Source organism: Globicephala melas, chromosome 1 (genome assembly GCF_963455315.2).
Source record: "Globicephala melas chromosome 1, mGloMel1.2, whole genome shotgun sequence".
Classification (NCBI taxonomy): domain Eukaryota; kingdom Metazoa; phylum Chordata; class Mammalia; order Artiodactyla; family Delphinidae; genus Globicephala; species Globicephala melas.
The window spans coordinates 27,796,915-27,810,903 of NC_083314.1; the positions used below are offsets into that span (position 1 = coordinate 27,796,915).

The window sequence follows — 13,989 nt, forward strand, 5'->3', positions numbered from 1 at the left end:
TGTGTCCCCTCTGGAATCACTTTCCCTAGTCCACCCCAAATACTCTTATTTTTATTGAGCAGAGGCCTGCAGAGAATTACTGAGTCATAAAATGGTGATTACTAACAAAAATTTTTTTTCAAAATTGCATACATCAGTTCTTATTTTTAAAAAAGTGTGACTCTAGGCAAAACCAATTATAACCTGTAAGGTCCATGAAGACAAGAATCAAATCTTCGTGGAATCTCCCATTGTGACTGCTGCATAGCTGACATACCAAAAAAATATGTGCCGGATGAATGATAAAAAGGATGCTATAAATCACAGGACGACAGACCAAAGTGATATACAATCTACAAGCCTCTGCTGATATCCAGTTTTTCTTTAATTCAACATATATTTATTGGGTTTCTACGACGAAGACACCACTAACCTCCAGGAGATTTAAGAAGGAACAGAAAGACAGATGAACAATTACAACTATTTATAATTTACTCTAATGAAAATACAGAAGGTAAAATGAAATCAGAAAGGCAGGAACTTGTAATTCAGCTGAAGAGAAGTACAGAAGCCTTCATTGGAGGAGATGCAAAGATTGAAGGATGATTTCCAATAGAGCAAAAGGCACAGAAGCTGGAGAAGGCATGCTATATATTTGGCCAATCAGTATCACTAGAACGTAGAATGCTAGGTGGAAGAGTAGATAGAGATGGGCTGATTAGGTAAGGTGGTCAGTGAGAAGAATAAAAATATGAAGACTTTTATTTAGTCTATACAACTAAATAAAAGTCTCTATGTAGTTGATGTATTAGATGGACACTGAAATCTTTTTATCAGTATTGAATCTTAAATTACTCTGAAGCGTGGAAAAAGGGGATCATCACAAATGAAGACATTGCAAATAAACATCAATAGGTGAGAGATAAATGCATGAACAAGAGAAATCAAGCAACAAAGATAGAAAAGATTTAGTACAAAGCAGTATAAAAGTAAAATTGACAGAATTTTTTTCTCTTTAGTGTTAAATTTTATTTATTTATTTTTCTATAAATTTATGTATTTTATTTATTTATTTTTGGCTGCATTGGGTCTTTGTTGCTGCGTGCGGGCTTTCTCTAGTTGTAGTGAGCGGGGGCTACTCTTCATTGAGGTGCGCAGGCTTCTCACTGTGGTGGCTTCTCTTGTTGTGCAGCATGGGCTCTAGGCACGCGGGCTCAGTAGTTATGGCTCACAGGCTCTAGAGCGCATGTTCAGTAATTGTGGTGCACAGGCTTAGTTGCTCCGCGGCATATGGGATCTTCCCCAAACAGGGCTTGAACCCATGTCCCATGCATTGGCAGGCGGATTCTTAACCATTGCACTACCAGGGAAGTCTTAAATTTTATTTTGTTTTATTTATTTTTTTATTAAAGTATAGTTGATTTACAATATTGTATATGTTTCAGGTCCACAGCCAAGTGATTTAATTATATACATTTTTTCAGATTACATTCCATTATAGGTTATTATGAGATATTGAATATAATTCCCTGTGCTATACAGTAAATCCTTCTTGCCTATTTATTTTACACATACGAGTTTGCATCTGTTAATTCCATACTCCTAATTTGTCTCTCCTTCCCTCCCTCGGTAACCATAAGTTTGTTTTCTATGTCTGTGAGTCTATTTCTGTTTTGTATATAGATTCATTTGTATTATTTTTTAGATTTCACATATAAGTGATATGATATAGTGTTTGTATTTGTCTGTCTGACTTACTTCACTAAGTATAATATTCTCTAGGCCCATCCATGTTGCTGCAAATGCAATGTTTCATTCTTTTTATGGCAGAGTAATATTCCATTTTATATATGTGTATATATATATAAACATATCTTCTTAAGCCAATTGTCTGTTGATGGGTACTTGAGTTGTTTCCACGTCTTGGCTATTGTAAATAGTGCTGCTATGAACATTTGGGTGCATGTGTCTTCTCAAATATGAGGTTTCATTTTTTTCAGATAAATACCCAGGAGTGGGATTGCTGGATCATATGGTAGCTCTATTTTGAGTTTTTTAAGGAACCTCCATCCTGTTTCCCATAGTGGCTGCACCAGTTTACATTCCCTCCAACAGTGTATGAGGGTTCCCTTCTCTCCATACCCTCTCCAGCATTTATTATCTGTAGACGTTTTGCCTCTCACTGTTGTGGCCTCTCCTGTTGCGGAGAATAGGCTCTGGATGCACAGGCTCAGCGGCCATGGCTCACAGGCCTCGCCGCTCCGCGGCATGTGGTATCTTCCCGGACCAGGGCACAAACCCATGTCCCCTGCATCGGCAGGCGGACTCTCAACCACTGCACCACCAGGGAAGCCCCTATTTGTAGACTTTTTGATGATGGCTATTCTGACCAGTGTGAGGTGATAACTCATGGTGGTTTTGATTTGTATTTCTCTAACAATCTCTTTTCATGTGCCTGTTGGTTATCTGTATGTCTTCTTTGGGAAAATGTCTATTTAGGTCTTCTGCCCATTTTTTTTATTGGGTTGTTTGTTTTTTTGATATTGAGTTATATTAGCTGTTTGTATTTTTGGATATTAACCCCTTGTTGGTCACATCATTTGTAGATATTTTCTCCTTTTCCATAGGCTTTGTTGCTGGTTTCCTTTGCTGTGCAAAAGCTTTTAGGTCCCACTTGTTTATTTTTGCTTTCATTTCTTTTGCCTTGGGAGACTGATCTAAGAAAATATTGCTACAATTTATGTCAGAGAATGATTTGCCTATGTTCCCTTCTAGGCTTTCTATCATGTCATGTAAAGTTGACAGAATTTCATGATTGAATAGATGTGGGGGAGAAAAAGACATTAAAAATAACCCTGGGTTGCTCAATTGAGCAACCAGGTGAAAGCTGATGCTAAAGATTTTTCCAGACTGAGAAAAGGAGGTAAATAGAACCATTAAAATGTTCAACTAATTCAAAAGAAGGCAGAAAAAAAAAGGTGAAGAAATAGTAGATGGGAAAAAAAAGACACAGCGAGATAGTGGATTTAAACCCAATTATATAAATAATCACATTTAAAGGAAAGATATTGTCAGATTGGATAAAAAAAAGCAAAACTCAACTATATGCTGTCCACAAGAAACCCATATTAAATATGAAAATACAACTATGTTAAAAGTAAAAGGATAGGGAAAAAATACCGTGCTAACACTACTTTCAAAATAAAGTAGGAATCAGTCAAAATACAAAAAACCATGTGCTTTTCTCTATACCAGCATTGAGGAGTTATAAAATGAAAAATTTTAAATATGTATGTTGTTTATGATAATATCATAACTAGTCTAGAAATTAATTCTAAAGAAAGATGTGTAAGACCTTTACTCAGAAATTATAAAAGATTATTGACAAAAATTAAAGATGACCTAAATAGAGTGATACATGATATTAATATTTCACAATATATTACTATAAAGATATCAATTCCTCCCCCCCAAAAAATGACCTATACCTTAAAATGTAATCTCAATCAAAACCACTTAATGGCTTTTTGAAACTTGACAAATTAACTCTAAAATGTACTTGTAAATGCAAAAGGCAAGAAACAGTCAGGACATTCTTCAGGTCAATGAACAATGTTGGAAGACTTGGTCTACCAGATGCAGGGTTATAAGAATCAAGACAGAATAGTAGTAGCACAAAGAAGTAGTAGCACAGACATCAAGGAAATAAAACACAAAGCCCAGAAACAGACTCACACACATACACACACCTGATTTATAACAAATGTGGCAGGCGAATGATTGTCTTTTCAACAGTGGTGCTGTGATATATAAATAACCCTATGGAAGAAGTAACCCCTTACACTTCACATCAGATACAAAAATAAATTCCACGTACACTGTAGTTCTAAATGTAAAAAGCAAGATTATAAAGTTTCTGAAAGATAATATAGGAGAATATCTTCATGACTTGGGGGTAGGGAAACACTTTTTATATAAACAAGTGGGACCTAAAAGCTTTTGCACAGCAAAGGAAACCAGCAACAAAACCTATGGAAAAGGAGAAAATATCTACAAATGATGTGACCAACAAGGGGTTAATATCCAAAAATACAAACAGCTAATATAACTCAATATCAAAAAAACAAACAACCCAATAAAAAAAATGGGCAGAAGACCTAAATAGACATTTTCCCAAAGAAGACATACAGATAACCAAAAGGCACTAAAAAAATAAAGGGAAAACACTGATAAATTGGACCACATTAAAATTAAGAAATTCTAATCAAGAAAGAGAAAACGAAAACTCTCAAGAGAGTTCCAAGGCAAGCCATAAAAGTAAGAAAATATGTTTTAACAGATATAACTAACAAAGGGCTTGTATCCATAATATATTAAGAACTTCAAAAAAACATTGTCAGATAATTCAAAACAATAAGTAGGATATTAGAACAGGCATCTCACAAAAGAGCACATCAAATGGCCAATAAATATATGAGAAGATATTCAATCACATGAGTAATCAGACAAATGAAAATGAAAATCACAATGAGATGGCACTACAAGCCCATCAGAAAAACAGACTATCAAGTGTTGGCAAGGATACAGGGCAATGGTATCACTCATATGCTGCTGACAGAAGTGTAAACTGGTAAAAACCACCTTGGAAAAGTTTGCCCTTATCTCTCAAATCGAACATATATATACACTACGACCAACAGTGCCACACCAAGGTACATACCCAACGTAAATGTATACAATGCACACCAATAGACATATAAAAGAATAGTCATAGCAGCAATATTCACAATAGCCCCAAACTGAAAAAATATAAATGTCTTTCAACAATAAAATGGATACATAGATTGTGTTATAGTCATACAGTAGACCCATCAATGAAAATAAACAAACTCCTAACACATGCAACTACATGTATGAATCTATCAAATATAATGTTGAACAAAAACGTCTAGACAAAAAAGAATATGTACTATGTGATTCAATTTATGTAATGTTTTAAAAGGCAGGCAGAAATCAATTCGAGTGTTTGGGGATCATGCTTAGAGATCAATTTTCATAAAAGTCAAGATAGTGATTAGCTTTAAGAGAATGAAGGGGCAGTGACTGGGAGAGGGCATGAACAGGGCTTCTGGGACATGGTAATGTTAGACATCTTACAGGTGACAATTATATGCTTGTTGATTTGGAGATATATCATTAAGTACATTTTTGTTTTGCATACTTTTCTGAATTTATGTTAAATTGTTTCATTAGAGGGCTTCCCTGGTGGTGCAGTGGTTGAGAGTCCGCCTGCCGATGCAGGGGACATGGGTTCGTGCCCCGGTCCGGGAAGATACCACATGCCGCAGAGCGGCTGGGCCCGTAAGCCATGGCCACTGAGCCTGCGCATCCGGAGCCTGTGCTCCGCAACAGGAGAGGCCCACATAACGCAAAAAAAAAAAAAAAAAAAAATTGTTTCATTAGAAAAATCAAAGGATGGTATGATCAACTAATGTACATATTACAGAATGCTGCTCCAAGGTTCAGGAAGATGAGGACTGATATGTGGAGGTTATTAATGACCTTGAAAAGAAACATTTTAGGGGAATATAGGTGGGGAGAAGCTCAAATAAAGTATGTTGAAGAGAGAATGGGAGGTGAAGAACAGAGGCATGAGTATAGACAACTGTTTGGAAAGACGTTGGTATGAAGGGGAGCAACTGGGTGATAGTTCAAAGGAAATGTAGGACGAAGAGAATATATTTTGTGTTTGTTTGCTTTGTAGATGGGAGCTAGTAAAGCACATATTTGGCTGAAAATAAACCAGTCACGAGGGATAAAAGATACAAGAACAAGAGGAGGTAAGTGTAAGAGTGAAATCCTTGAAAAAAGTGAGAAAGATTTGGAATATAAAGCACACAAATGCACACAGATGTGACCTTTGACACACACAGGATAAAAAAAAGAACCTATAATAGTTATAAATAGAACAATAAGAGAAGACATAAGAGGGAAAATAATTCTAATGTGGGAAAAGGAGGAATGGAAGCATGTAATCAGGGAAGGTAGAATGGGAGGGGACACTTGAACTAAGTTTGGCAGGCTGGAAACATTTCAATATGTAGAGGATAAGAAGGAAACATTTTAGGTAGGGATGATTGCATAAACCAAAGTCAATTCTTCAAAGAGAAATGGAATTGGGAAATAAGTTTATGAAGTAGCAAGTAGTGAGTGGTCTGCATGCTTATAGCCAATACTTGTGAACGTGACAGAAGAGTGAGAAGTGAGTCTGGAAATGTAGTTTTAAGTAAATTGTAGATGGCTTGGGAGATTGGTCTTAATCCTATGGGTATTAAGTAGATATTACAGTTTATTCAGCTGGAAAAAAACATATAATTTAGTCTTTCAGATTTTTTTTTTAAAGAAAGGAACTCTTTCCTAAATAGTAGAATAAAGCTTGGATTAGGGAATGAGAAAGAGCAGGGAGATTTGGGCCAGAAAGAGCCTTTTGAAAACTAACAACACCTGTAGATGATAATGACAGCAGAACTGTGATTCCCTCTATATTCCCTAGAACATTCCATTTTTGATGTTGTTTTTACCCAGATCAGAGGATTTAAAAGTATCATTTGATCTTAAAATAGAATTATTTTAGACTCTTTGGGAAATTAGGACATTCAAAAGCATCTGTGTATAGGGGGAATTTAGAAAGCCACAAACAAGCCCAGGGAAAATGCATGCTCAGGAAAGTCCTAAGAAGACCTGAAGCTTTCACTCAGGCTGATCTCTAGGCTCAGAGCAAGCCTAGCTGAATGGTGAAGACCAGCACAGCCAAACTGCAAAGACTTGGAGAGTTGGTTCTTCTATTTTGGGGGGCTTTTTGGTGTTTTTCTTGTTGTTGTTTGTTTCAGCTCCTGGCAAAGAAATCTGTCAAACATCAGCTGACTATGAGCTAATGAAACAGAGACCTCAATGATCACACGTGACAAGGAATAGTTTCTACAGAAATAGTTTGGAAAACTCTTAAAACAAAAGGACTACTACAGCCTTCAACAATAAAAAAGACAACAAACCTTAAAAAAATGGGATATCTGATTTCCAGAGTTACCACAGTATAACACTTCAATGCTCAATTTTCAACAACAAAAAAAATCACCAGGCATACAAAGAAAGAGGAAAACATGGCTCACTCAATGAAATAGAATAAATTTACAGGAACCATGCTTATGAAACTATAGACATCAGACTTACTAGACCAAAACTTTAAAACAACTGTCTTAAATATGCTCAAAATGCTAAGAGAAAACATGGACAAAGAACTAAAGGAAGTCAGGAAAACAAATTATAAAAGGGAACCAAACTAATTCTGGAGATGAAAACAACTAAAACTAAAATGAAAAATTCACTAAAGAGATTTTAGGGAAGATATGGGCAGCAGAACAAAGAATCAGTAAATCTGAAGATAGGAAAATTGAAATTATTGAGTCTGAGAAGAAGACAGAAAAAAGAATGAAGAATTACCAAATGATCCAACAATTCCATTTCTGAGTATATACCCAAATGCCTTGAAAGTAGGCCCTCAAACAGATACTTGTGCATCAATGTTCATAGCAGCCTTATTCACAATAGCCAATAGGCTGAAACCCCCCCAAATCCATTAACAAATGAATGGATAAACAAAGTGTGGTATATATGTACAATGGAATATTATTCACCCTTAAAAAGAAATGAGGGGCTTCCCTGGTGGCGCAGTGGTTGAGAATCTGCCTGCCAATGCAGGGGACACGGGTTTGGGCCCTGGTCTGGGAGGATCCCACATGCCGCGGAGTGACTGGGCCCGTGAGCCACAACTACTGAGCCTGCACATCTGGAGCTTGTGCTCCGCAACAAGAGAGGCCACGACAGTGAGGGGCCCATGCACCGCGATGAAGAGTGGCCCCCACTCGCTGCAACTAGAGAAAGCCCTCACGCAGAAACGAAGACTCAACACAGCCAAAAATAAATAAATAAAATTTTTAAAAAAAGGAATAAAATTATGATACATGTTACAACATGGATGAAACTTGAAAACTCTATGCTAAATGAGACAAGCCAGATTAAAGGAGAAATATTATTTGATTCCACTTATGTGAAGTACCTAGAATAGGCAAACTCAAAGACAGAAAGTAGAAGAGGTTACCAAGGGTTGCAAGGAGAAGCAAATGGGAGTTATTGTTTAATGGGTAGAGTTTTTGTTTGGGATAATGAAGAAGTTCTGGAAATGAATAGTGTTGATGTTGCACAACACTGTGAATGTACTTAGTGTAAATAAATTATACATTTAAATTTTTAAATGGTTAAAATAGCAAATTTTGTGTTATATATATTTACCACAATAAAAAAGTACCCAAAAAAGTAGATGCCTAAGAGAAAAGTACCCAAATACTCACCAGTTCTAGTTTCCATTTTTCAGCCTCACTAGCAGATGCAGCTTTGATAATATCTGCATTGCCATGGGAAAATGATCTCTTGGCAGCTTCATCCACCCTAGAATCTTCACCTGTTGTAATCCAAAAATTCTGTATATTTCCCTAAAATAAAATGTGAAAGTACTTGCATTCAACCTTTAACTTTAAATCAATATACATACTTTACAAATGGAATACTGATTATTATCTGTGATGAAAGGAATAAGAAAAAGAGCAGATGCTTCTAAATACAAATCAAGAATTATTTTACATTTTCAAGCTATTAGGGTCATATTCCAAACAAGTGTTACAAAGTCACATTCCTATAGGTACAGGCAATAATGTAAATGAGCAAAGAGGGCTAGATATCAGTATATTGTACAAATGAACTTATCTCTTACTTCTTTGAAGACAGATACTCTTGAAGCACATAAACCTCTCTTGGTTTGTTTTTCATTTTCCACATTTCATAAAGGCATGACTAATAATAATACATATGATGTTTATGTTTACTATGTGCCAGACACTGTTTTATGTCTTCCACATATATTAACACATTAAGCATTACAACAATCCTATGAGAGAATTTTCACTGTTATCTCCATTTTATAGATGGGGAAACTGAGTCACACAGAGTAACTGCTAAAAGTCACAGAGGTAGAAAGCGGCTAATAGGTGGCAGAGCTAGGATCTGAATCCTGGCATTCTAGCTCCAAAGTCCTAAACCACTATGCTCTTCTGCCTTTTCAGAAAATTATTTCTCTTCAATAAGAAAAACAGTGCATGGTGATAAATAGAACTGACATGCAGCCTGAACATCAAGGACTCAGAAAGTAATGGTTGGGACCATGACAGAGCAACCAAAGGAAGTAGTCACTACTCAGTTTCAGTCAATTGCTACCATGTGGGAATACCAACTCACATTACCAAAATATCTTTTGATTTTTAAAAAGATGAGGCAGATATTTGGCTCTTCAACTGAAACAGTGTTAAATATTGAGTCAGTTTTTCAAACAAACAAAACATGCCTACAGACTGAATTTGGTGAACCCACTGTCAGCTTGCGAACTTTGGCATTCTTTCAACATTCAATGAAATAAGCAGCCCAAAGAACTGGGTGATTTATGTGTGAATCAAGAACTAAAATACTTATATTAATTTATTCAACAAGTAATTATTGAACTCCTGCTAAGGGCCAAGGGACACAGTAGTATTAATAAGAGAGGACATGTCCCCAAACACAGAAGTATACTGCAGTGTCATATGTTAGAATGTAGTAAACTGCATTCATCCAAAGTAGTATTTTGAGATTCTATTCCATATTCTTTGGGAAGTTCAGTTTAATGCAAACATCTGTGTAGTACCTACTATGTTCAGGCACTGTGCTAAAAGCTTGGGGAGGGGGGTAAAAATGAGCAAGACCAATATTATCCTCAAGGAGTTTACAGACTAATGAAGAAGAGAAACACCCAAGCAGATAATTTCAATTTAACAAGGCAAGTGCTAGGCCAGAGGTGTGCATGGGGGACTACACCAGAACAGAAGAGGGATACTAAGAGCAACTGGAGATTCAAGGAAAGTTTTCTGGAGAAGTTTTGACACTGGTATGATATCTGAAGGGTGAAAAAGAGTAAGCTAGATGGGAAGGGCATGCCAAGAAGAGAGAACATCATGAGAAAACTCACAGAGGCGTGAAACAGCATAGTGCCTGCCAGAGACCTGTAGGCAATTCAGCATTACTAAAGGTTGAAGCACAAGGCAATGAATGTCAGAAGATGAAGCTCTAACTGTTCACAACAGCCAAAATATGGAAACAACCTAAATGTCTATCGACAGATGAATGGATAAAGATGATGTTGTACATATATACAATGGAATACTACTCAGCCATAAAAAAGAATGAAATAATGCCATTTGCAGCAACATGGATGCAACTAGAGACTATCATACTAAGTAAAGTAAGTCAGAAAGAGAAAGACAAATACCATATGATATCACTTATATGTGGAACCTAAAATATGGCACAAGTGAACCTATCTACAAAACAGAAACAGACTCACAGACATAGAGAACAGACTTGTGGTTACCAAGGGGGAGGAGGGAGGGAGAGGGAGGGACTGGGACTCTGGGGTTGGAAGACGCAAATTATTACATTTAGAATAGATAAATAACAAGGTCCTAATGTATAGCACAGGGAACTATATTCAATATCCTGTGATAAACCATAATGAAAAAGAATATAAAAAAAGAATGTCTGTATGTGTATAACTGAGTCATTTTGTGTACAGCAGAGTTTGGCACAGCACTGTAAATCAACTATACTTCAATAAAAAAATTAAAAAACAAAAAAAGGAAGAAGGTAGAGAGTTAAATAAGGGTCTGAAAGGTAAAGCGTGCAATGTTAATAAGCTTGAGCTTGATTCTGTAGGTAGGGAAAAAATCACCCAAGATGTGATTGCATTCAAAATAGTCTTGCAGAGCAATGAAGGAGGGTGGTACTAATTTCCTATGGAGAAATTGGAGACAGTATGTAGACTATAGATCACTGACTTCTGATATAAAATATTGTTATTCTTTGGAAAGAAGTGCTAATCTAATTGACACTTTGTTCTTTCACAGATAGCTTTTAAAAAACTCGAATGATATTTGACCAAGATTTCAAAAATCAAATTACATTTACATCCCTGAAGATCACTGAAAACCTTTGATTTCTTAACTGAGGGGAGGGGTTGGAATGGACGGGGATGAGAAGAGACATGGAAAGAAATGGCTCAGAAATTTTCTACTTTAAAAAAAATCTCCTAGATCTTTGATTGACCACACATGCCAAATTTTCTAATAAAAAGCATATTTTAATATAATTTTTTGAACTCTCAAGAAAAGCCCCTTAAGAAGGAAAAATGATGAAAAATGAAGATGGAAATGAAATACTCTTTGAATGGTTTTAGTTTTTTAGAAATAATCTGCTTCCTTCTTCAACTGCTAGGTCATAAACTAGGCTAAAAGCTCAAAGTCATGTAGGCTGCCATCCAAGTCCCAGTCCATGGCAAACGAAGATGGTTTGGTTCAATATTGACAAGCTATTCCTAATCTAGGCAGAAAGGCAGTGTAATTCGAGGCCAGGTAGATGGATTTGTGGAGTCAGATAGTCCTTTGTTTGAGTCCCAGCTTTGTGACATTAGACCAGTTGCTTTGGTTACTTAACTGCTGTGTACCTTAATTTAATCACCTGAAAATAGATATAACAACACCTGCCTTGTGTGGCTATCATAAAATGGAAATAATATAATGTAAAGAAAGTACTTGATACAGTACCTGGCATATCACAGCCATGTAGTCATCAATAAATACTAATTATTACTATATAACTATCTCAATTGTTTTTCCAAAGAAAGCATTAAGAAACTTTGAAAATATATATTCAAATCTGCCAACAGCTTTGGCAAGATTTACCATCAACATGGTAATAGGCTCATTAAAAAGAGTGCAGAAAAAAAAGAAGATAATATCTCTTGATCTGTTTATATTCAAGATATTCTAAATAGTTTCATTTACCTCAAAACTCTCAATACAACACCATGCATAGGTTGCTGAAATGCCTCAATTCACCTACACAAGTAAAAAGTGGGGGCAACAATTCTGTAACAACAAAATAACACAGAAGACTAACATTAAAATAGATATCAAGGTCACCTGACACATCTGCAACAACCGTTTCAATATTAGCACTATGTTTTAGCTCATGTGAATGTTTAAACAAAAACCTCTCTACAACTTTATCCTTTTTATAATCTGTATATCTGTAGTTTTCTTTAGCAAGTTTCCTTTGTTCACATGGCAAAGCATGTGAGCATTTACCATCATTTCCTTCCCCTTTTGCATTACTTCTCTTGCCCTCTGATTCACTTGTCTGCCTAATTTCCTTTCTTATTTCACTTCCCCATCTTCCACTTCTTTCCATTGTATAAATATTGAAGACTATGAATAACTGAGTCACTGTTCGCTGCATATTTGGAGGAAAAGCAAAAGAATATACTTATTTTAAAAATGAACTTACTTCTAAGTACTTTCTATAAGGCTATATCATTTTCAAATTGACACCAAAATAATAAGAAACTAAGATGAAATTTTAACTACTAATATTACTAATATAATAATATAAGCTGTGATTAACTACATCCCATAGCAAAAGAGTAAAAAACATTTTTAAGGCAAAAGTATCTCTGATAATTCATAAAAAGATATTAAGCTTTTATTAAGCTTTAACTTTATTTAAATATCATCATAAAAATGTTATGTCACAGAATTATAGAGATCATCTAATTCTCTGTTCCTCAAAATGTGCTCCACTGATACTAGACTCACTTTGGCAGCTTGCTAATAATTCATATTTTTAACTCAAAGACTTAGCCCAGACCAACTGAATCAGACTCTCAGGGAATGAAGCCCAGGATCTGCACTGTCAGCAAATATCCCAAGTGACTGTCATTCACATTAAAGATTAAGAACTGCTAATATTGGTGAATTTCTCAAAAGCCAATAAATAAACAGAGGACTCATGAGGTTTCATGCTTGAAAGTCCCATAAAATTACTTGTTCAACACCCAGCTTGTTAGGGACAATGGGAAGATTAACATTTTGAATCTTGGACCCTCAGGTCAGTGTTCTTCCTGCTACACCATGCTAACTAGACTTATTGGAATTGAAAGTTCAAAGAAAATTTAGAGAAATACAACAGAAATCTAAGCTACAGTTCTGAACAGTTGCTGGATTTAACCAAGTCCTTCCTATATTACATACTCCCTGCTTTTAGACCTGCTCTTTCCATATGGAAAAAACATAAATGGTATGCTCAGAAAGGAAACTGGAGTGGATATTAGGTATCACTACATCATTTCATTTGAGGATTCATTCCACCAATAAATTAAAACAGTAAATTTTAATTTTTTGAGGCCCCAAGTGAATACCAGCATAGCACTTCTGCCGAACTGCCAGAAAAAAAAACTATGCAGTTAAGAAGGCAGGGGGAAAGGGTAGGAGGCAATATTCAAACTATGTGTTTTAGTTTAATCGTTTAAATAAATGCTCACAGATGCATCCAGAAGTGTTTGTTCCCTCATTGCTTCCTCTTGCCTTTGAGATTTCAGCTCTTGTTGGAGCCTTTCATTTTCAAGCACAATTACTTGTACCCTATTTTTCATTCCAGAGAGTTCCTCCTATAAAAACCAGAAACAAAAACCAAATACATTAAGCATTTTTTTCTTTTATTTTAAGAAATGCCACTTGTGGACTGCATACAATTAAGCAATTTTAAGTAGTGCTTTTTTTTGTTGATTACTAGATGATCCAATATGATATAAAGCATGGAAGACTGATGCTGTCTACCCCTTTTCAGAAATATTATAATTACATCTAGACAAGGAAAGAAACTCAAGCATTAGTTAACAAAGAGAAGGCTAGGGGAAGATAGTAGAGGACCTGCTAATGGCCATATCACAGGACTGTGTGGTTTCTGACAATTTTTTTCAGGCTTACAGAAATGCTTTAATTAAAAGGTTTATCTAAAAGACTTTTAAGAATGAGG

At 35.7% G+C, this 13,989-nt stretch overlaps 1 protein-coding gene across 5 annotated transcripts in view; it reads right to left on the reverse strand.

Annotated features, from left to right (window-relative positions):
- Nucleotides 1-13,989, reverse strand: part of SDCCAG8 (SHH signaling and ciliogenesis regulator SDCCAG8) — a 261,720-nt gene that overhangs the window by 214,229 nt on the left and 33,502 nt on the right. For all 5 annotated transcript variants that reach the window (XR_009565641.1, XM_030868562.2, XM_030868561.2 and 2 more), the window contains 2 exons: nt 13,496-13,621; nt 8,388-8,528 (listed from right to left, as the gene is read on the reverse strand). Coding sequence is in view for 4 of the 5 variants with exons in the window: in XM_030868562.2 (XP_030724422.2) it covers nt 8,388-8,528; nt 13,496-13,621 (267 nt within the window). In the remaining variant the exon portion in view is untranslated. The remainder of the gene's footprint in view (nt 1-8,387; nt 8,529-13,495; nt 13,622-13,989) is intronic.